Here is a 24,151-nt window from a genome sequence, read left to right as displayed (position 1 = left end):
TTGTTATTTTTGGCTTATTAATATTTTTTTATTATTGTTTTATCAATTATCGATATTTTATATATTTTTCTATTGTTGTCAAGTGTATTCAATTTTAGAGCTGTGTGTTCACACGCAAGTTTTTGCTGCAATGCTTTATGCTTCATGAATGAGTGCCCTCATCGGTAAGTTTTCTCGCTCACTGACGAATCGAGTCTCCGCTCGGTCTCTACAACTTCACAGCTCTATGGTGTTATTCATTTTTCATTAGCAATCTACAATTGTAGCTACGAACAAAAGTATTTAGAAAAATGTGAATCGTGTTCATATGCAAATGTTTCCTTGTCACACGAATTTATGATAAATCTTTTAATACCAAATAAAAATAACACATCCACTTTACAAGAAACTTATCGATCAATCACTATCATTGTGGCACGAAGGGGTTGGTACATGTGTCGATTGTTTTAGATCAACGAAAATTCTAAGAAAGATTGAAGTCCTCAAAATTAATGATATCATTGTTTTAAGTCTACTCTACATCAATAAATTTAAATGGTCAAGTAAAAATGATAATTGCTTAATCAAAGGAATACCCACTTCTAAAATTCACATTTGTGGTTCTACCAAGAAGACTAGAAAGAAGAAGAGTCAACTCCGTACATTGGAAATGGGACAAAATATGTCCTGTACCTCGAGCATCTTAAATTTGCCAATTTGGCGCTGATTGGATTCTACGTATAATGTTAGTTATTTTGTCAGTTATTTCCGCAAAAATACTAGCTGGATAAAAATTGATAATTTGTTCGTTGCTAGCAAAAACTGGTGAAGTAATGCAAAAAATGCTTACATATTTTTCAGAACGAACAAAAATTAATACGGATGGTACCAAGTAATTTTATATACTTCTTAATATTATAGTTTTTTCTATCGAATGATTGAAGGACTTTACAAAAAGATGTGATATCTAAACAAAAAAAGAAACACAGTTTTTTTTACAAAAAGGAGCGTCAAGTATTCGAAATCCCCACTAATTATATGATTATAGTAATTTTATTTTATATTGATATTTATTAATTTTTTAGATACAAAAAGATATAATACCAAAATAAGTCAAGAAGGAAATATTTAACGCATATAATTAAGTCTTAATCTTTGACAAAATTTTATACTTGACCCCGCCCGGTTCTTCCCAAATAAAATTTAAAGACTTTCACACTAATGCAGATCTACTGAAATTTAGTAGTCGTTCACTTTCAACATAAATGTATGCGCAGTCACAACCTTGCAACTTTATTATAGTAGTTTCATATAAAAAAGACAAGAATAGAGCGTGACAAGTGTGATTTTTTTGAAAATCTATGAAAAGTATTTGAATTATATTAAATTAATGTCTTAGAGCTCAAACGCACGACAAGCTAACTTTTGCTTGTAAACATGGCTGACGTAATTCTGAGTGATCTAAGCATGCGCAACACGTAAAATTACTAGAAAAACCACGATGGCTGGGGACATATTACTAGTTTTATGGGAATTAGGACGGCCATGTTTACAAGTTCGACACAACCCAACTTGTTGCGCGTGCTCAGTGCGCTTTACAAGCGAAAGTAGGCTTATCGTGAGTTTAAACCCTTAGCTTATTAGCATTGTAACTGAATTCATTTAGATTTTTTGGTGATATCTGGGAAAATTGCATAGTGGACACCACCTTTTACACTGTAAAATATATATTCGGCGCTCGTGTCATATTGTGTCATACGCATTCATTATTGAATTGTTGATTGACGAAATAAGTATATATATATATGTATAGAGGTATATATATATATGTATATATATATTTTTTTAAACACGCCGGCAAGGTAACAAGATTGTACGCTGCCAGTCCTAAGCCTAGATAAAATGTGAAGGGTATATATATATAATAATGGATAATTGGAAAATACCATTAACTCTGTTGTCGAGACGTGTGTAGGCTTCAAATTTTATTTGGGAAGAACCGGGCGGGGTCAAGTATAAAATTTTGTCAAAGATTAAGACTTAATTATATGCGTTAAATATTTCCTTCTTGACTTATTTTGGTATTATATCTTTTTGTATCTAAAAAATTAATAAATATCAATATAAAATAAAATTACTATAATCATATAATTAGTGGGGATTTCGAATACTTGACGCTCCTTTTTGTAAAAAAAACTGTGTTTCTTTTTTTGTTTAGTATTTTTTATAACCATATGTAGATGCGCACCACTGATGGGTAATTCGACGATTTTCGGGGTATCATACAATCATACGTATGATACTACATAAAGTGTATGATAGTTGAAACTGCCCTCTTTTTTTATAAAATGAACTAAATGATTTATTATAAACTCTCACTCACACCACTGTACACAGCTGTCAAACTGTTTTTTTTTTTATTACACGATAAATAATAAACAAATTTATCAACGTGTATAAAAAATTATATTAGAATTAAAACATTATACGAGAAAATAATTTAACAGTTAATATTATGACTTCTTTAAAAAATTGGCTCATGAGTTCGCCTGGAATAAATTCAAGTATGCTAATATGATGAAAGAGGTCAACTTGGCAAATAGGTCTCCGAGATTAATATAATACGTTTCTCATGAAGAATGACAGGGAAAATATATTTGTGATACTAAGTGATGTTAAATTATCTATGTGATTATAATCTCATAATTACTGTATTTATTATTTTTTTTTTGCAAGCTAATAAAAATATCTTTTTTCTTGGCATTTCATGATGTTCCTTAGAACCTGTCAAAACACTCCTTGCCTATATATCATGTCTATTATTTCATTTTTTCATTGTAATTTTTGAGATTATTCAAATAAAATACACACAATCATTTTTCGTTAGTTGATTTATTAATAAATATTAATAAATTCTTGAGATTACATATTATGCTGGATGTTGACATATTGTTTTTGGGCGCCAAATATGTGTACAATGGCGGATAGGCAAAATGGCGTCAGTAAAATAGTTTAAAAAGTGAAATGTAGAGGCCACTGAAATATAATAAAACTGGAAGGTGAACTCCTATGCTTCGCCAATGCACTGAGTGTCGCTAGAGATAGCAATATATTGGATAGCTTTCCCTCTCACTCACGCATGCGCACATTAAATCTTGTACAGTCAACGTCAAAACAAACTAGTACTACACGATATAAAAGTTACATTATATTTCAGTACAGTCTCAACCAACTTTAGTTGACGTGACTGTACCGACAAGGACAAAAGCCCATCCATTGAATCTCTCTCTCGGCGACGCTAAGTTCGGCTTCCAGTTTTATTATATTTCAGTGGTAGAGGCGCTCTTAATGTATGATACATGGCGTATGATAATGGAGATGTATCATACTGTATGATACAGTGTATGATACTGCTGTATGATACACCGGTATCATACCTACCCAACACTGATGCGCACACTCTCAGGCCCAAACTTCGTCCACCGAGGCGATTTACTTTCAAACCTTAAGTCGTACAAAAAAAAATCATATTAAAAATCTTGCAATAAAAGAAAATAATAATAATTTTTTTGTTGTTAACTCAAAAGCTTATTAGGATTTGTTACCAAAAAAAATTAGATAATAAACAATTCTAAATAAAAATTTTCTAGTATACATTTTATAGCTAATAATATAGCTTTGAATAGCTAGTTACGAGATTCAATCTAACCAAACTAGACAGAATTCTACCAATCTCGAATTTGTTTTAACGTCCGATGCTTTCTAATACGCAAAGCATTTTTGCGTTTGTTCCCATTATATTTTATTATAAAATCGGTATAAAAAATTATGATTGATATGATTTTATTTTTATAAAAATTATAAATTATTCTTTGTAGGTAAAACAGAAATTCATTAGGCAATTATTTTCCATTGAAACTGTATAAATTTTTTAGCCATTGCATCAGCCATAGCCAAGGTCCCTAGATGAGTTACTGGATTTAGACAGGTCATCGGAAACAAAGTTACCTAGGACAAAAAAAAAGTTATGAATAGATGTATTTCTTTGCATAGAATCGTTTTTTATTAATTACATTGGTCTCTAACTATTTTGACTTTACTTGAGTAACATCTTAATTAAAATACTGAAATCAGGGAGGCGACTAAAATACTAAAATTGGGTCATTGGTGGCTACATAGTTGAAAATGACAGTCAAACTTTTTCTTTATCGCTATTTTATTTTATGACGAAATCGTCACATGACATCGCGTTGTGTCATTTGACCGTCATGACATGTCGCAAAAATTTTCTCATCCCGAATATACAGAGTGTTCCATTTTAATTTATCAACGGATTTTTTTCGAAAAATATAGCTTAAATTGTAAAATGTTTCAAGTAAAAGTTGTAGGGTTTGGAGGGGGACGAAGAAAAAAAAAAAAAAAAAAATTCGAAAAATCCAAAATGGCGGAGTTTTCGGTATAAACATAGTTTTTTTAGATGGATACTGCATTTTTTTTGCACCAAAACGTTTTCTACATCAAAACTAACACTTTTTATTTAAAAAATTTTTCGATAAAATCACTTTTTTTTCGGGCCGATTTTATCTGTTTATGGACTTTCCTGAAAAAATATGGCTTTAATTAAAAGATGATATTTAGAAAAATGGTAGCGCCCAGAAAGACGAAAACGAAAAAAAATCAAAATGGCGGAGTTAGAAGCATAAACAAAGTTTTGAAAAAAAAATCGATTTTTCCGGAAAATTTTATTCATAAAAAGTGTTAGCCTTGATGTGAACAGTTTTTTAATAAATAAAAATTACACCTAACCTCGAAAAAAAAAATGTTCATACCGGAAAATCTGCCATTTTTTATTTAAATTTTTTTTGTCTTAAAAGTTTTTGTCTTTTTGAGCGCTACAACTTTTCTTAATAAGATTTTTTAATTAAAGCCATATTTTTTCAGGAAAATCCATAAACAGAGAAAATCGGCCCGAAAAAAAAGTGATTTTATCGAAAAATTTTTCAAATAAAAAGTGTTAGTTTTGATGTAGAAAACGTTTAGGTGCAAGAAAAAAATGCAGTATCCATTTAAAAAAACTATGTTTATACTGGAAACTCCGCCATTTTGGATTTTTCGATTTTTTTTTTTTTTTTCTTCGTCCCCCTCCAAACCCTACAACTTTTACTTGAAACATTTTACAATTTAAGCTTTATTTTTCGAAAAAAATCCATTGATAAATTAAAATGGGACACCCGGTATATCTTCCCTGGTGAAAATAATATGGCGGATTATGTCATAATATGTTTTGGAACGTACCCTTGAGCTTCCTGCACCCGTATTCAGAGGATGTTCTCATTAGGGCGTTTTTTTCCGATGGTGGCATTTGTGAAGCTTTTCTATATGAAATCTATATAAAAAAAATTTTGTCAAGCGCCATCAGCGGAAAAAAAAGCCCTAATGAGAACATCCTCTGAATACGGGTGCAGGAAGCTCAAGGGTACGTTCCAAAACTTTCGTTCGGTTCGGTATATCAAGATGGCGGATTTCAGTGATTTTTTTTATCGCAATAACAAGTTAATCACTTATACTTATTGTTGATTAAAATAAAAAAATTATGCGTGTTGTGAGTACGCGCGAGGGAAGTGAAACTTCTTTTGGAGTGATTGCGGTTATGACTATAAGTTTCTTTTATTGATTTTTCTGTTGTTTTTGACAATTTATATTACGGTCGGTATTCATATTATTGTTCATTTTATTAACTATTTGATATGAATTTTTTTTTTTGTTATGAATTATCGTTGTCTAGAAGGATATCGCTGTGAACGTTCAGTACTTGATAAAATGGTAGTTTTTTTTCCTGTAGTTTTTGATCAGTTGAATCAGGATGGCAAACTTGAGTCTCGACGACTGATGGACTTAGATTGGTTTTTGTTTTTTCAAGCATACCTATTATAATAAACATTAGTTTTAGTAATAATATATTTAAATTACAATTTAAATAAAGTAGTCAAGAATAAGTATTAATATTACCATTTTCGTTTTCATTATTTTGATCAACAATTAATTTGTTGGGATCATTATCCATTCCAGATTCATTAGGGATTTGTGATGATAATGACAATTTTTCTGTCTCTTCACAACGTACCGCGTTCATATTGAACCATTGTAAAAAGAGATTAATATAATATTTTTTTTATTGTAATATTTTTATATATGTATTGTAATATTTTAATATATGTACTTATGAATTTAATTATTATATTATTATGTTTATATGAAATAATATAGTAATATAATATAATATAATATAATATAATATAATATAATATAATATAATATATATGTACACATAATAACATAAATATGTATAGGTATTTATACATGAATGGAAACATACATATACATTCATGTACTTATGCATGTGGTTCTTTAATTAATTATTATATCTCTATCATGGAGGTGAATGGGCGGGGTTTAGTAGCACGCACACACACTAACCGTGTCCGTGAGCCAATATGGCGCATTCCGGATCCTTTTTGGCGCGTCATTTGAATAACAAATACAGTATTATTTAAGTGTTATATTTTTATCATGTTATTATTGATCATTCTTGATAAAATTTTCCACACTAAAAGACGATCTACTGTTTTCAAGTTTTTGTTTTTGATTAGGCACTTATTGGGCTCTCAAAAAATATGAAATTCTAAATTAAAATTATTTTTAGCATGACTGATAAAATTCTCTCCTGAACATATATGTATATACCTATGTATTTTTTTTTTTTTTTATACGCTCTAAAAATATACTAGCCTCGACAATCATTTTTTAATAATTAATTTATTTATTAATATTTATAATATTAAATCTGTATACACGTATTTTGACACTTGGCTACGACTCACTACCGGCTCACTATTTGTGTGTGTTGGTATGTCCTGTACGTATTATATTATTATCATGATTCTCAGATCCAGAAATAGTTTACTAATCGGCCACCAGATGCCATGGTGAATAGGTCAGAACCCTATATATATATATACATACATTTTGTTATCGAAAGCTAACCTCAGGAGAATGAGTGGCGCTTGTTGACATTTGATTATTGTAACCAAAATTGAACTTAACACCTTAAATTAATTAACAAAATATATGCCTTATAATATTTCGTAGGTACCTATTTGAGAATATTTATAACAAAAATTCGATAATGAAATATTATCAATAACTAACAAACTAAAATTTCGACAATAATAATGCTATGGTGCCGGCTATGACAACCATGAGACCAAAGCTATGAAGCAATATTTTTATTTTTCAGTTATGCGCATGCCTATTTCTATTTTCTCCGTCTCTCAAACTATATACTATACTGCGTTGCATGCATGTCGCGTTGCCTATGCTATATGCATATTGCGTTGCATGCAACGTTTCATGTGGCGTTGCTACTTCCGTCCCCGATTTTCGTGACGATTTTTTTTTTCATCTACCCTCCAAAAAGAAGTTTCACTTCAAAAATAACCAACTAATATTATTCTCCTTCTTCTACTTATAATAAATCAACTGACACTAGTATAGAAAAGTTTATAGGGGTGTTTAAAATTTTCATATATTTGATTTGAATCGCTGCCATCTTGATATACCGAACCGAACGAGGTTTTTGAACGTACCCCTGGATTGCAATCGTGAAAAGTTTTTGATATTTTGTTGTGTTACACATGATTTTTATTCTATGAGATTTTATAGGTACAAATACAAAAAATATTATTGTTTAATTATTAATAATAATTATAAAAATACTTTTCACACCTGTAATAAGTAACAAAAGCACGTGACATATTGCAATATGGAAAATTTTGTTGTTTACAATCTACAGTAACCTCCAGTAACATTTCAGTTTGTTTTATTCCTATATTTTTTCGTCTACTGCGCCGTTTCCGGGCTTCCAAGAGATTTTTGGAACGTACCCATAGTCTTGTCCGAATAATGGCATTCAATGCTTGGCAGCCAATGGCTGCTTTCTTTGGCCAGTTTTTTTTCACGCAACAGCATAGGACATGAAGGGCTGGATCAGCCATGTTTTAATTTTTATTTTTTAAGAATTATTTGTTCGACGTCACTGTTCTCTCATCAAGTTTGCATGACAGGCGCATGTGCATGATTATGCGCATGAAAGTGAAAAAAAATAAATACACAAAAGAAAGCACCTACTGAAAGAAAGCACCTAAAGTTAGTTTTCGTGAGTTTGAGCCCTAAAGGTACGGTCTCCAAAGAGTGTCTGCGTCAGTGATGGGTAAATGGTCGATTTTTGAGGTTTCTTACACCTACAGTAAGATACTGTAAGATACTGTAAGAACCTGTAAGATACCTGAGACGCCAGTTCTGAACATTCTTACTGACTGTCGACTCGACAATTAGCTGTCATTGCTCGATATATGTTGGTACATGTATTTTATTTGTTAAATAAATATATAAGATATCAAGAAGAAGCAGTGGCTAAGAAAAGATGTAGCTCGGAAACTAATGTTGCCAAACAATTATGTTTTAAGAAAGTAATGTTGCTTGAAACAAAATTTTTTTGGCAACTGTAATTCCTTAGCTACATCTTTTCCTTAGCTACTGCTTTTCCTTCGACATTTGTATTTTTAAAAAATAAATTTACATGTATTTTATTCATAAAATAAATAAAAATGTCCAAGGAAAAGCAGTAGCTAAGGAAAAAATGTAGCCAAGGAATTGAGGTTGCCAAACAATTATGTTTAAAAAAAAATAATGTGGTTTAAAATAGAATTCTTTGGCAACCTTAATTTCTTATACCCACTGCAGCAACTGGAATTCCTTAGCTCCATCTTTTTCTTAGCTACTGCTTGTTCTTGGGATTTTTATTTATTTAATAAATAAATGACATGTATTTATCGAATAAAAAAAAAATTGTGTCATGAAGGTTCCACTAAAAAATCATAGGAGGCGCTGGGAACGCATGGTAAGATACCTCGATGTATGAAACCAATGATGTAAGATACAGTATCTTACATGGTATCTTACCTACCCAACACTGGTCTGCGTCTACTGTCCGACTGTCGCGCTTAGACACGCTCGTCTCGAGAATACAGCACCCAGAGAATACAGCACCCGTATTCACGGGGCAAAATTGTTCTCATTAGAGCTTTTTTTTTCCGCTGATGGCGCTTGACCAAATTTTTTTTATATAGATTTCATATAGAAAAGCTTCACAAACGCCATCATCGGAAAGAAAACGCCCTAATGAGAACAATTTTGCCCCGTGAATACGGGTGCTGAATACGGGTGCAGATTTTATGCTATTGGTCTCCAAGGCGCGTTCGCGTTCGGCACCTGCAGTCCAATTCATAGGGCATTACAATTTAGGGCTTTTTTCCTCCACTGACGGCGCTTGTGAAGCTTTTGTATATAAAATCTATATAAAAAAAATTTTACGAGCGCCATCAGCGGCAAAAAATAGCCCTAAATTGTAAAAAATTTCCCCTGTGAATTGGACTGCAGCCGTCTATTAATCTACAGACTTTGGACTGCACGATTCATAGGGCAAATTTTATACAATTTAGGGCTTTTTTTTGCCACTGATGGCGCTTATGAAATTTTTTTCATCTAGATTTCACATACAAAAACTTCACAAGCGCTGCCAGGGGACAAAAAAGCCCTAAATTGTAATGCCCTGTGAATACGGGTGCGGGGCGCCGCAGTCAGAAGTTGAGTCTGAACGCCTGACTGACCAAAGTCGGCAGTCCAATTCACAGCACCCGTATTCACGGGGCAAAATTGTTCTCATTAGGGCTTTTTTTTCCACTGATGTGCCGTCGGGTGCACCCGTATTCAGCAGTCCAATTCACAGGGCAAATTTTTTACAATTTAGGGCTTTTTTTTGCCGGTGATGGCGCTTGTCAACTTTTTTTTTATATAGATTTCATGTCATGCCGCTAAATTTTTTACAATTCAGGGCTTTTTTTTTTTGGTGGTGATGCGCTTTGACTTGCTTTTATATATTTTATAGATTTCATAAAAAAGCAACAAGCTAGCAATTAGCAATTAAAATAAGAAAAAAGCCCTAAATTGTAATGCTCTGTGAATTGGACTGCTGCAGTGACCGCTGCAAATTATTATTATTAAAACAATAAATTTGTTAATAACAGTTAACAAAATGAAAAGAAAAATTCCACTTCAAACACATTATCTATTGACTGATGTAGGTAGTAATTGTTGTTTTTGTTGAAAATGAACAGCAACATCAGCCAGTTTAAGATCTTGAAAGATAACAAAAATATAAGTGCTGTCCTAACCTTACATTTGAGTTATGATAGGTTTTGAAGCATTAACTTTGAAAAGAAATACAATTTACAGGCTAAATAATTGAGATAACAACAATATACACCTACTATTTTAATTGACAATTTTTTTTTTGATGCCAAATTATTTCTTTCTTTATAATACGTTAAGGTTGTTTTCAAATGAAATTCCCGTAATTTAATTTTCGATTTTTTTTTTTAATGTTTAAATGAAATAATTATCTACTTGGTGGAATTTTTTCGTAATTTTCCTCTGCGTCAAAATCCAGATAATTAGTGTCAAAGTTGACAACTTTAACACGCAAGCATAGTGAGTATAGGTACGTTTGCGCTTGTACTTTTAAAACTCTTAATTTAAATTTTGATTTTTTTCTACAGATTTGTACACTTTACAAATATGAAATCAATAAAAAAAAAAATTATCCATTTCCTCAGTGCCGTTTAAAAGATATTGGCTAATTACTTTTTAAATTTACGGGTTTCAGCCGGCTGAATTACATTGAAAATTTGGGGTACGTTCCAATACTGCCGTTCGGTTTTATTCTTCTAGCTCTATCCTTTTCTCTATCTCTTCTGGCTCAATCTTCCATCTCTTCTTCTATCCTTCTCTTACAAGAAATGTACGGTTTTGGAACTTCCTCCTGAATGTTTATTGCTAGAGTAGTATTAGTGTCTGTAAATATAAGCCGGCAACACTCACACTACTTCTGACGCATCAGTAAAGTGAAAAGATTTTAGGCATGAGGGGGCGCTATAATTTTTCTATTTAACATACGTTTGTAAGTAGCCCTGTGAACCCAAAACGTCGCCCGGTCATGCGATTTAAAAACAACCTTAAGGTGAAACACAAGTATTGTTCTGTTTTACCGGTAAAGCCCATGTGTTTTATATAGGAAAAAATTAAAATAATAATAATAGTTTTTTTTTTGTATGTAAAAGCATACAGACTTCACCGGTAAAACAGAACAATACTTGTGTTTCACCTTAATCATATTTTTCGGTGTTTACGTTTGCTTATGCTTGTTTACGTTTTCTAATACATAGCAGTGCTGACACTACAACGAAATTAAATTCACCATGATAAACCACGCCTATTTTTGGTAGACCACGGTCCTCTACGGAACGCACCCCAGGTCATCCGAAGTAAAATCGTCGATAACCCCAATATGACGGAGCCGCGCAAATTCAAACTGCTATAGCGTCAAGTTATATGAATTGCAGTCACAAAAAATGAATGATTAAAATTTTTTTTTGAATCTGTAATCATCATTAATGATCAATATATCAATATGAAATAAAATAATAATAAGAACATCAATGTTTATAAAATATTATTGAATAAAATAACCTGAACGAATTTTTTTTTTTTTTTTCTTTTAAATAAAATATAATTATGATAGTATATTAATTTAACTTTGCCTATTTGAATATAGAAGTACCAATATTATCACACAAATTGAATTTCTTATTAAATATCAAGTATCTATAATTAACAAATTAAATTCAATTGAACGTCAGACAATGTCAAATATAAACATTGATAAACATGAGTAAATGTGTGTGACTGTCCCACTGAAATATAATAAAACTGAAAGGTGAACTCCTATGCCTAGCCAATGCACAGAGTGTCGCTAGAGATAGCAATATATTGGATGGCTTTCCCTCTCACTCACGCATGCGCACATTAAATCTCGTACAGTCAACGTCAAAACAAACTAGTACTACACGATATAAAAGTTACATTATATTTCAGTACAGTCTCAACCAACTTTAGTTGACGTGACTGTACCGACAAGGACAAAAGCCCATCCATTGAATCTCTCTCTCGGCGACGCTAAATTCGGCTTCCAGTTTTATTATATTTCAGTGGACTGTCCACGCATACATACGTACCTACCTTGTGTATATATACGCATGCACACAACCAAGGTCCCTAGATGAGTTACTAGATTTAGACAGGTCATCCGAAGCTAGAATTTGAGACGCCATATTGGGGATCAGTAGTTGTGTGCATGCGTATATGTACACAAGATAGGTACGTATGTATGCGTGGATAGTCACACACATTCACACATGTTTATCAATGTTTATATTTGACATTGTCTGACGTTGAATTGAATTTAATTTGTTAATTATAGATACTTGATATTTAATTATAAATGCAATTTGTGTGATAATATTAGTACTCCTATATTCAAATAGACAAAGTTAAATTAATATACTATCATAATTATATTTTATTTAAAAGAAAAAAAAAAAAATTTCGTTCAGGTTATTTTATTCAATAATATTTCAAAAACATTAATATTCTTATTATTATTATATTTCATATTAATATATTGATCATTAATGATGATTACAGATGCAAAAAAAAATTTTATACATTTATTTTATGACTGCAATTCATATAACTTGACGCCGTAGCAGTTTGAATTTGCGCGGCTCCGCCATATTGGGGATATCGACGATTTTACTTCGGATGACCTGTATATTGGGAATCATTCTAGGGACCTTGCACACAACTACTGATCCTCAATATGGCGTCCAAAATTCTAGCTTCGGATGACCTGTCTAAATCCAGTAACTCATCTAGGGACCTTGGGACTGGCACATAACATTATTGTTTTTTAGGCTCCAATTATTGAAGGAATAACTTGAATGACTTAATGTTTATATCAAACCATAATAAACAAAACATTGTTTGTTATTGTAACATAGAGAAGATTAGACTTTTGTCGTTGTTTCTGTTACTAGCTTTTAGTCTGTATTACAGAGCGAAATTGCAGAGCGAAAAGAAAAATTTTATTCAAGGAATGCACCCATTAACCTTGATTCGTGAGTTGTACGAGCGTTTTTTTTTTTTTTTTTTTTCGTTATAGAATACAATACTCCTGGAGTGTTATTCTTGGTCTAATGTTGCGGAAGATGTTGCTAGTCAAGCAACATCCATTCGCTGGCATGAATTTTCGCGGCGACATGGAAATGTAAAGTTGCTGCTTAATATTTTCCATGTAAATCAACCATATTCCATGTTTTCGTAACCTATTTCACTAAAATACGGTCGATTTACATGAAAAATATTAAGCAGCGACTTTACTTTTCTATATCGCCGCAAAATTTTATGCCAGCGAATAGATGTTGCTTGACTACATGAAAAATAGAAAACAGGAGGGCGAACTTAAATAGGGCTATCGAGCCAAAAACGATACAAAAACCAACAAGGTGAATTAGTTCTATTTAGACTGCTCTGCTGCAGAGCTTGGACCACTTTTAGTTGTGGTAGTTACGTAGGTGTGATAATATTTTATAATGTCTGCTTTCTTTCATGAACTTAATATTCAGAACATTGATGTGATCTCCATCAGCGCACGCGTAGGCGCAGATGCGTAGAATTACTTATTAAAAAAAAAATAGCTGTGCATTGGCGCCGGCAACCACTAGCATTATATTTATCTTAACATGTCAAGAAAAATATAAATATAATACCGGCGCCAATGCACAGCCATTTTTTTTTAAATAGGTTATTCTGCGCATCTGCGCCTACGCGTGCGCTGATGGAGATCACATCAATGTTCTGAACATTAAGTTTATGAAAGAAAGCAGCCAATATTTTACAAACATTGGGGATATCCGCTATATTGGGGACATCGACGATTTTACTTCGGATATGACCTGTCTATTGGGAATCACTCTAGAGACCTTGGTTGATTCTTATACAGATTTTTAGCTTACGGAGTTCGTCCTCGTGTTCGTTCTCTATTCTTCATGCTTGACTAGCAACCAAGAAGACTAGAAATACAGGAGGACGAACTTGCCTCAAAAAACCGTATCGCTATACGGTCGCCGCATAATTGAGGGGCGCTAGTGCTTGCGACAGCGTGCGACTGCTTTTCACAATGCGCACAATACAAACATACTCTAACAACCATCATGTGTATAATGCTCTATTAGTGGTTGTCAGAGTATGTTTGTATTGTGCGCATTGTAAAAAAAAAGCGATACAAGTCGCGCACGTTACCGTGTCTACCCCCCTCAACCTTGCTCATAGCGATACGGTTTTTATATACAGGCGAGATAGGGAGTAAGTCCTCCTGTATTTCTAGTCTTCTTGCTAGCAACATCTCCCGCAGCATTGAACCAAAAATAGCATCCTGCTTTCATAGATAATTGACTCTCTTGCAGTCTCTTGCTTAGCCCCTTAAGCCACTAGAAGGCAGGACAAATATGTTATGTATAGAGTGGGTATAATCAGAGTGACGCCAATAGCCGTCTAGTTTTTGATTGGTCCGCCATATCGTACTTTTTGTATGGAGTGGAGAGAAGAGGGAGTTTTGAACAGTTTAAAAGAAAAGAAATTAATTTAATATATAAATTGAGTAAATATATATTTTAAATAAATAATAATTTTTATTTTTAATTATTAAATTAATTATTGAATTATTTATTTAATACTTCAATAAATAATTTAAATAAACACAGCTATATTAATAACTTTGATTTATTCATATTAAAATTATATTTATAAATATGATAGAAATATAGATTATTGAAAAGGCACTACAGACAAAGTGACAAATAATATTTTTATTTTTATTAAAAGATTTTATTATTGTCAATTCCAACCATTTTACATAATTTAAAAAAATTAAGCGTTGGTATTTAATACTCAAAATTTATATATGTACAATTGAAAGTTGTGCAATAATATACAATTGTTTTATTCCAGCAAATTTACTTGAAGCTAGAAGTGTTTTTTGCTGTGCCTTTTGTTTTACTCTTCAAATATGTCATACTTTAATCCAACAATAATACATTAAGTTCTGAAGGTGGTTCTTGGTATTAGACAGTAATTAATATCAAATATAATTATGTAGCTTAGAAAAATTATTCACTCAAATAATTAATGTTAATGTTCTTACCTCACAAACAAGCATTTTTTATTGACCTGTGTAATATCCAGACCAGCATTTTTTACCCATTGTGCTTGTCTACGCTTTTATCCTTTGGAACCACGTTCATTTTTACATGATACCTTGTGCTATTTTTACAGCCTGGTACATCACAATATCCCATCTTACTAAATACCTGTTACATATATTAAAAATGAATCAATTAGTTCTAACTTAATAATAAACTTATCAATAAATAACGAATATTGACACATTTTGGAATATAAAAAAAACTCAATTCCAATTGTATAATTATAATTAAAAAATAACAACAGATACAATTTTACTACACGTCTCGTAATTTGTTTGAAATATACCCTGGTGAAAATAATTTTGTCAAATTTTGTCAAATTTAGTCAAAATTTGGCAAATTTTGAGAGGAAATTGGGACTCCTCAATTTACGGACAAATTTTGTCAAATTAAGGTTGAAAATTGTCAAAATTTTGCAAATTTTGACAAAATTTGACAAATTTGAAAATTATAATATTTGTTGAAAAAAAAAAACAGTTATTGTTCATCTGCATAATAATTACCGTATGTTTAACAAAATTTGTCATATCCTAACAAAATTGATCATATACTACAAAATTTATTATGCTCCAATTAAAACTGTTTAACATAAAACAGTTTTTGTATTTGTTTACTTTGTTTTATCATTCCACATAACAATATTCTAAAACCATATTAAAATATTTTTCAAAAACGAAATAAATTTTTCATTATGATAATTAAAAGAAGAAGGAAAGCATTTAAAGTACAAATTAATTCACTTAATGGCACTTTATTTTCATATTTATAATTATTAAAGATTAATAAAAAAATCTGCATTAAATGATGACAGATGAGGTTATGTTTCTCATTTTCATAAATTTCATACTTATTGTTAATTTATTTGTTAAATATCAAGTTTGGTTATTTATCTATTGCTCAAAATATTTTTAGTTTATAATTCAATATTAAAAATGTTATTAAAACTTGACATCTTGGGATTAATTAATTTATTTTAAAACGTCAGTGCGCACCAATCTGATCTCAACTTAGGCTGACTTAGAAAATTTACACAATGCCATGTAGAACCTGCCGGGCACACATACAAGACCGAGTCTTACCGATAACACCCGAAAATCAAATTGTTGTGCAACACGGTAATATTTGCCTTGAAACTAGACAATATTTACCAGGCAGCCGTACAAATATTATTAAACAATATAACAAATATTATTGGATGGTAAAAGGGTTTTGTGCAACTAAATAAAATTTGTTCAACGTTAATAAAATTTGTTGTGCCAACATAAATTTTGTTTAAAAAATAGAACAATTTTGTTGCAGCACAACAAAAGCGACAGGGATTTCTTACTCTGGTTTGTTATTTTCTGCAGCAATTTTTGTGATTTTTTCTGGTGTGCGGATGCGGTACACATTTGTAAGGTCAATTTTATCAAATTATTTTTTCAAATTTTGTAAAATGGTTTTGTCAAAATTTTGTGGGAATTTGCGAACAATTTTGCTAAAATTATTTGAATTGAAAAAAAAAAAAAAAACCTAGTTATGTTGTCTGCATAATCATATTATGTACCCAATTTCCACCAGGGTACCTATTCATAAAATTAATCATATACTCCCAGTTTAAAAAATCTCATAGAAACCACGAAAAAGAGTCAAATACACATCAAATGCTCATAGAATAATAATAATATCAGCTAGCTTACTGTAATCTATCACTTTTTTTCAATTAAAACAGTTTATTCATTATGTTGTTGTACTTTTTTTTTCTCTGTGTCACTTTGTTTATTATCCACAACTATTAATAATATTCATAAACAGACCGCCAGTCGCCATGTTTGGTACAGAGGGCACTAAATGTTTCCGTATAATATACGTCACTTCTGGGCACCTTTTTGCTATTGGCGTCACTCTGATTATACCCACTCTAGTTATGTATTTTTATTGGGAATTTTTAATCAATTGATGTTATCTACCGCGAAAAGAGACTAATAGTTTCTATATAATCCATAAGATGTCGTTCTTACTGTTTCTTTATTCGGCAAACGATATATAATCGCGATTTGCGATTGAAAACAAAAAAAGGTATTTTTAAAAATACTATATTGCGCATGCAAATAGCCATACGTAGGGCTGTTTAGTAATTTTAGGTGAAAAAAATTTAATTTGTTTGCAGTTATAATTTCGAAAAAATTTTTTCGTAGAAAATTAAAGAAAAATAGTAATAAATAGGTCTAATAGCTTTCTTAGAACTTGTAGTAATTTGTAGTAAACGAAATTTAATTTTAAGATGGAAAATGATGACAAAAAAAAAAAAAATTTTTTTATTGGAGCAATAATCATATTAAAATTGCATAACTTTTTTGTTTATAATAAAAAAAAAAATTACGAGTATAATAAGAAAAAAGCAACTCGTAAAGAATATAAGAAAATTTTTACTAAACCAGTTTCCCAAAAAAAAGCGTCAAAAAAGTGCAAAAAAATTTTTTTTTTTTAATCCAAAATATTAAAATCTTGATAACTTTTTTGATTATAGACCAAAATTATAACTAAAATATCTGATAGATACAGAAAAATCAAAACAAAAAAGTTACGCAATATTTTATTAAGTTCTATATGAGAGAATTAATTGTCCCGGCAAAACGATTTAACTACAAATTCTAATTTCTTCACTACAAATTAGCTAAGATTTTTCTGTATCTATCTGATATTTTAGTTATAATTTTGGTCTGCAAAACAAAAAAGTTACGCAATATTTTATTGAGGTATTATATGAGAGAATTAAATTTTCCCGGCAAAACGGTTCAACTACAAATTCCAATTTTTCCACTACAAATTAGCTAGGATTTTTCCGTATCTATCTGTTATTTTAGTTATATATTTGGTCTATAAATAAAAAAGTTACGCAATATTTTATTAAGGTATTATATGAGAGAATTAATTTTCACGGCAGAACCGTTCAACTACAAATTCTAATTTCTTTACTACAAATTAGCTAGGATTTTTCTGTATCTATATGATATTTTAGTTTAAATTTTGGTCTATAAATAAAAAAGTTACGCAATATTTTATTAAGGTATTATATGAGAGAATTATATTTCCCGGCAAAAAGGTTTAACTACAAATTTTAATTTATTTCACTACAAATTAGCTAGGATTTTTCCGTATCTATCTGTTATTTTAGTTATAATTTTGGTTTATAAATAAAAAAGTTCCCGAGTGGAAATCTGTTCAGGCTAGCTTGATTTGCCCACAATCTTGATCAATACTTGATCAATGTTGCCTTAACTCAGGAAACCTGATCAAGTTTTGATCAAGATTTGATCAAGATGCTTTATTAAGGACAACCTGCTCAAGATAGGATCAAGAAAACTTTAACTCTTCTTGACTAAGGCCCTCTTGATCAAGATAGGGTCAAGAAAACTTTAACTCGTCCGTGATAAGGCCGTCTTGATCCAAACTTGATCAAAAAAACTTTAACTCTTCTTGACCAAGGCCGTTTTGATCAAGATAGGATCAAGAAAACTTTAACACGTCCGTGATAAGGCCATCTTGATCCAAACTTGATCACAAATTGATCAATAAATATTTATTTTGTTACTTGTTTTTTTGCAAATATATCTTGATCAAGATAGGATCAAGAAAACATTAACTTTTTAATTTATTATATATTATGTTCATTATTACGATTTTTTTTTTTAATATTGATAAAAGTTTTTTTACTAAGAAAAAAAACGCCAAACGTGGCCTAATAATGTCTCAAGACTGGTCTAAATATATAAGCTTCAAAAAATCGTACGGTACATCGTTTCCCTCCGTGATCGAGCGGTCTAAAGCGTACCCGTTATCAACCATGGTAGAAATACTACAGGTATGGCAGTGCGCAGCCTGGTTTGGCCGCTGTGAATCGACCAATCAAAAGGTCGCCTTCTTGCCACAAAAATGGAAGACTTTATGCGCGCGCGATACAAATTTGTTAAGAAAATTTTCAAGTTTTTTTTAAATTTTTCAAAAGTTATCATATTTATTCAACTAGATTTGGTATATTTTATAATGATTCACATACATCAAAAATAAAAACTAATTATTTATATTAAATAAATAAATCCAAGTATAATAAATACAACACAACCTCTATTGTTTGTGGCATAAAAAAAACAACAATAATGAAAATATTATAATTTATTTGTTAAACTGTCTTGGTTTTTTTATTTTTTTGATTTTTTATAAACATGCTCCACATATACATTTATTTGTGTACATAGTATGTGTACATAGTATTTATTAGTATTTACAACAATATAAAAAATAGTTGTCAAAACAGTATGTTAGAGAGAGAGGCTCTTATAATAGAGATTGCGTGTTAGAAAGAAAAGCAAAACAGCTCGATGGCGCGTTGATTGGTTGAAAAAATAAGGCTGCGCAGAACGCGACGAAAAAAGCATGAACTACTGCCATACTTCTACCATGTTATCAACCTATACTTCGTCGGTTCGATTCCCGGTTACCGTGTATTAGAAAAAAAAAACTTTCGCGCCCGATAATTATCTAACTCTTCTCTATGACATCACACTTCATAATACAATAATAAAAAAAATAATAATTTGTAAATAATTTTTTTTTTTCAATTTTTCAATCAAGTTTTGATGAAATATCTTGATCAAATCTTGATCAAGCATCTTGATCAAGAATGGATTTGAAATCAATGTTGCCTGATCAAGACTTGATCTCAATTTCCACTCGGGTTACGCAATATTTTATTAAGGTATTTTATGAGAGAATTAATTTTCCCGCAAAAACGGTTCAACTACAAATTCTAATTTCTTCACTACAAATCAGCTAGGATTTTTCTGTATCGATCAGATATTTTAGTTATAATTTTAGTCTATAAATAAAAAAGTTATTAAGATTTTAATATTTTGGAGTAAAAAAAAAAATTTTTTTCCACTTTTTTGACGCTTTTTTTTTGGGAAACTGGTTTAGTAAAAATTTTCTTATATTCTTTACGAGTTGCTTTTTTCTTATTATACTCGTAATTTTTTTTTTTTATTATAAACAAAAAAGTTATACAATTTTAATATGATTATTGCTCCAATAAAAAAAATTTTTTTTTTTTGTCATCATTTTCCATCTTAAAATTAAATTTTGTTTACTACAAATTACTACAAGTTCTAAGAAAGCTTTGAGACCTCTTTATGACTATTTTTCTTTAATTTTCTACGAAAGTACATTTTAACTCTTTTTTCACCCTTAATTTTTGAACTACAAATTAAACCCTTTTCACTACAAATTACTACAAATTCCAACGAACGTATTGGCCCTAATTGCATCGCTCTAAGTCAATTTTTGAAAAAAGTACCTTTTAACCCTTTCTCCACCCTTAATTTTTGAACTACAAATTAAACCCTCTACACTACAAATTACTACAAATTAAGACCTTCAAAATGAACTTTACCAGAAGTTTCTACGATAATGTGGGGTGCTAGGTTCACGCAGCTTCATCAGCCAACCTAATAGTTTGCACCACGAATCCCATCTTTATTATTTTATTTACAAACCATAAATGAGCTTGTAATAAAATGTTATTTTTCTTATTCTTAAAAATTAACTGGAAAAGTTGAAAAAACAAAAAATAAAAAAAAATTATCATTGAAAAACTGGTTAAAAAAAAAGTAAACTATTAAACTCAGGAAATAGTTAAAAAATGACGAGAATAATACAAAGATTATAATGAATCAGACCCAAAAGAATAAGTAGCAGGAGTCCTGTGCATGTGTAAATTGATTCGACAATATTCGTAATAAATCGGTAAACATCGTGAAAATGGTTGTTTGCCCCTCCTCTGTTTATACATATTCCATTCACTGGCCTGTGGCAAAAGAGAAAGACTGATGTCACCGTAATATAACAAAATGGAATAGAGAATGTCACGATAATAATGTACAATACGTGTTCCCGATGTTGTGTTCTGTGTGGATAGGAACGAAGCGATACGTAAGTTCGGGTAATACTGTCTATATGTATCGGGCAATCAACAAAAAAGTAAAGTACCGACAACAAAAAAATCCTCGTTTCTTTACCCACTCCTGTAAAAATTAAAAAAGAAAAATACCATATTCCCCACTTATTTTATCAGACAAGTTGCTCACTGCGCCACCAGTCGACAATCTATCTTCTTTCGTAACTGGACAAAATAATAAAAGATATAAAATGTAATACCCCATAAATTAGAGTGAGATAAAACCATCAAAATACCGGAATGTATATGTAGAATACTTACACATGCTTACGAGAGGACCTCAAGCGGCAGATGCTCACCTCAGTTCACTCGTTGACGTGTGTTAGAACGAAACTCTGCTCGACAAATAATTCAAATTTATTATACACGTTTTTTTTTGTTCACATTATATTTTATCAATATTTATTTGTATATTTATTTATTTAATATTAGTATATTTCGTACTGTCTTATATATATATAATCTTATCATCATAATAATAATGAAAATTTAAATTGTTGTAAATAAATAAAGTTTAATCAAATAAATACAATTGGTCTATTTTTTTCTGTTCTTTTGTTTATTTGTTTTTTAATACAACAATGTTAAACATTTTGACTTAAAAAATAAAAATAAAAAAAGTGAATTCAGCAACGGTTGTTAATAAAGTATTAATTATAACGAAAAAATATATTATCTATAAATATAAATACTGTGATGTCAATTTGTGAACAAATATAAGGTTTTTTTTGTGTGTGTTGTTACGAAAAAGGAAGTTGAAAGAGCGACAAGAGTGTCAAAATTTATTTTTTTTTTTCGGAAAAAAAAAAAAAAGACGAGAAATATATGATTTTTTAAAAAGTCCATAAGATAATATTAATAAGAGCTTAGAGTAGAATATATGAGTAAAAAATAAAATAATCATTTTATGATAAAACAAAAAAAAAGATAAAAAAAAAAAAAAAAACGATTCGAATGTAGAGATGTGGCAATGGCGCTTGTGTCCGGCGAACGATGGAGTGGCTGGTCTACGCACGACCTTAGTTTGCACGTAGTTCGTGCCCGAAGGGTGGAATAAAAAAAAAACATATGTATATACATATCTGTATTTATGTGGAAAGTATAATAATAACAATAATACATAAAAGGTAAACAATATAGTACAAACAATAAACGAATAAATAAATTTTAAAAAATTCATTGTGCGTAGTGTAGTGGCAGCCTCACAGGGCCCAATGGGCCCATCATCATTTTTTTCTCATTATCTCCCCTTCTCCAATATCCTCAATAATATCTAAAACTTTCAAAAAAATTGTGTCGATTAATTTATCCTGCAATATTATTTTGCATGAGACCTAACTAATATAAATTAACCTATAATTATAAAATTAATGTTTTTTTCTGTACTACACCGTGAAGACTAAATGACAATGTGGATTAAACTCAATTTTATATTTATTATTATAATAAATAGTAATTATATTCACAATTCAATTGTGCGCGAGTGAAATTTATAAAGTCTAAATATTTATTGGTTATCAATTGGTGAATTACATGTGTATTTTTTTTAGAAGATAGAAGATTATTATAATTTGAGGAAATAACTAATCACACATGGCAATCGCAGGCGGTATTATTAGCGCTGAAAGGTGCCTTTATTCAGCTGCTGGTATGCTACGATTTCTCGCAAGGCTGTCAGGTAAATGAATATTATTATTATTTTGTAAAAATTAAGTATCACGAAAGGTTAGTGACCTCGTCAAGAAGACAAACAAAATCATTCTACAGACTGATTATAATTTTTTCGGTAAATAAACTGGGTGTGACCACGGAAATTACGTCAAGTGATTTATTATTATTTATTGTGGATTATTATTTGAGGTTTATTAGGTTATTTTTTTTTTTTTTTTTTGCCAGAAAGAATTTTTTTTTAGAACAAAAAAAAAAGATAATTTAGTTAATTTTCTAACTTTTATGTTTATTAGATAAAATTTGATGGTTATGAAAAATAAAAAATTATCTTTTGACATTTCGCGAATTACGAGTAAACGAGATGGAAATGAATGAATAAAACGAAGAAAGAAGGAATCGTGTCACGTGATCGCTCAGCGGTGCTCAATTTCGTTAAATATAAATTTTTTTTTTAATTATTGAATGTGTATTAAAGATATTCAAAAAATATTTAAAATTATAATTTTGCAGTTGTGTTGATTTATATTTATTTTAATTCAACGTTTATCAATGATTTACTCGCTTTTCATTATTGGGTTTTTTTTTTTTTCAATCACAGTTTTTTTTGCAATTTGACAACTTTGTCAAAAGAATTTTTTTATTCTGTGTTACATTCTTTTTATTTTGCACTTGGTCTGGTAAGATTTATCTTTATCTTTAAAAGAGGCGAGACAGACGAGACACCGGCAACACCGAATGTGTATCTTTTTATTCCCAACGGAAATAGCAATCGTTCTATGTAGCCACTTTCGACTGGTGTCACGCAAAAATGCACGCGACAAAATGTATTTTCGTATCATATTTTTTTTTTTTCATCTTTTTTCGATATATAAAAAACTAACACTTTCTTGAAAAATTTTGGAATTTTTTCTAAACTCATTTCCAATGTCACGTAAGTTACAGTGCTTAAAACAAAACTTTTATTCTAATTTATTGCCTTCACTCTTTTTAAGTCAATTTTGTGACTGTTAACATTGATTTTATGTGTAAAAAAAAAGATTATTTGACAAGATTGTCATATCCCAGACAACACGGGACAGCACGTCACATTTATCGGTGACGTATCGTGTAGTTACTACGTACACATAGCCGTTTTTTTCCATATTTCAACTTCATTTTTAACCAATTTGTGCATTCGTAGGAATTTTTTTCATATGTTCCCAGTAATCGTGAAAAAATTTCCCATAAGAAA

General features: G+C 30.4%; 1 protein-coding gene across 1 annotated transcript in view; it reads left to right on the top strand.

Annotated features, from left to right (window-relative positions):
• The first annotated feature begins 21,296 nt into the window (after positions 1-21,296).
• The window catches only part of LOC122854985, a 38,384-nt gene continuing 35,529 nt past the window's right edge, over positions 21,297-24,151 (top strand). Inside the window, exon 1 of the mRNA XM_044156055.1 lies at positions 21,297-22,927. Within this exon, the coding sequence (XP_044011990.1) occupies positions 22,843-22,927 (85 nt within the window). The 5' untranslated portion in view covers positions 21,297-22,842. The remainder of the gene's footprint in view (positions 22,928-24,151) is intronic.

The sequence above is a fragment of the Aphidius gifuensis genome, linkage group LG4, assembly GCF_014905175.1.
Source record: "Aphidius gifuensis isolate YNYX2018 linkage group LG4, ASM1490517v1, whole genome shotgun sequence".
NCBI lineage: Eukaryota > Metazoa > Arthropoda > Insecta > Hymenoptera > Braconidae > Aphidius > Aphidius gifuensis.
This window is presented reverse-complemented; position numbering and strand designations above follow the sequence as displayed.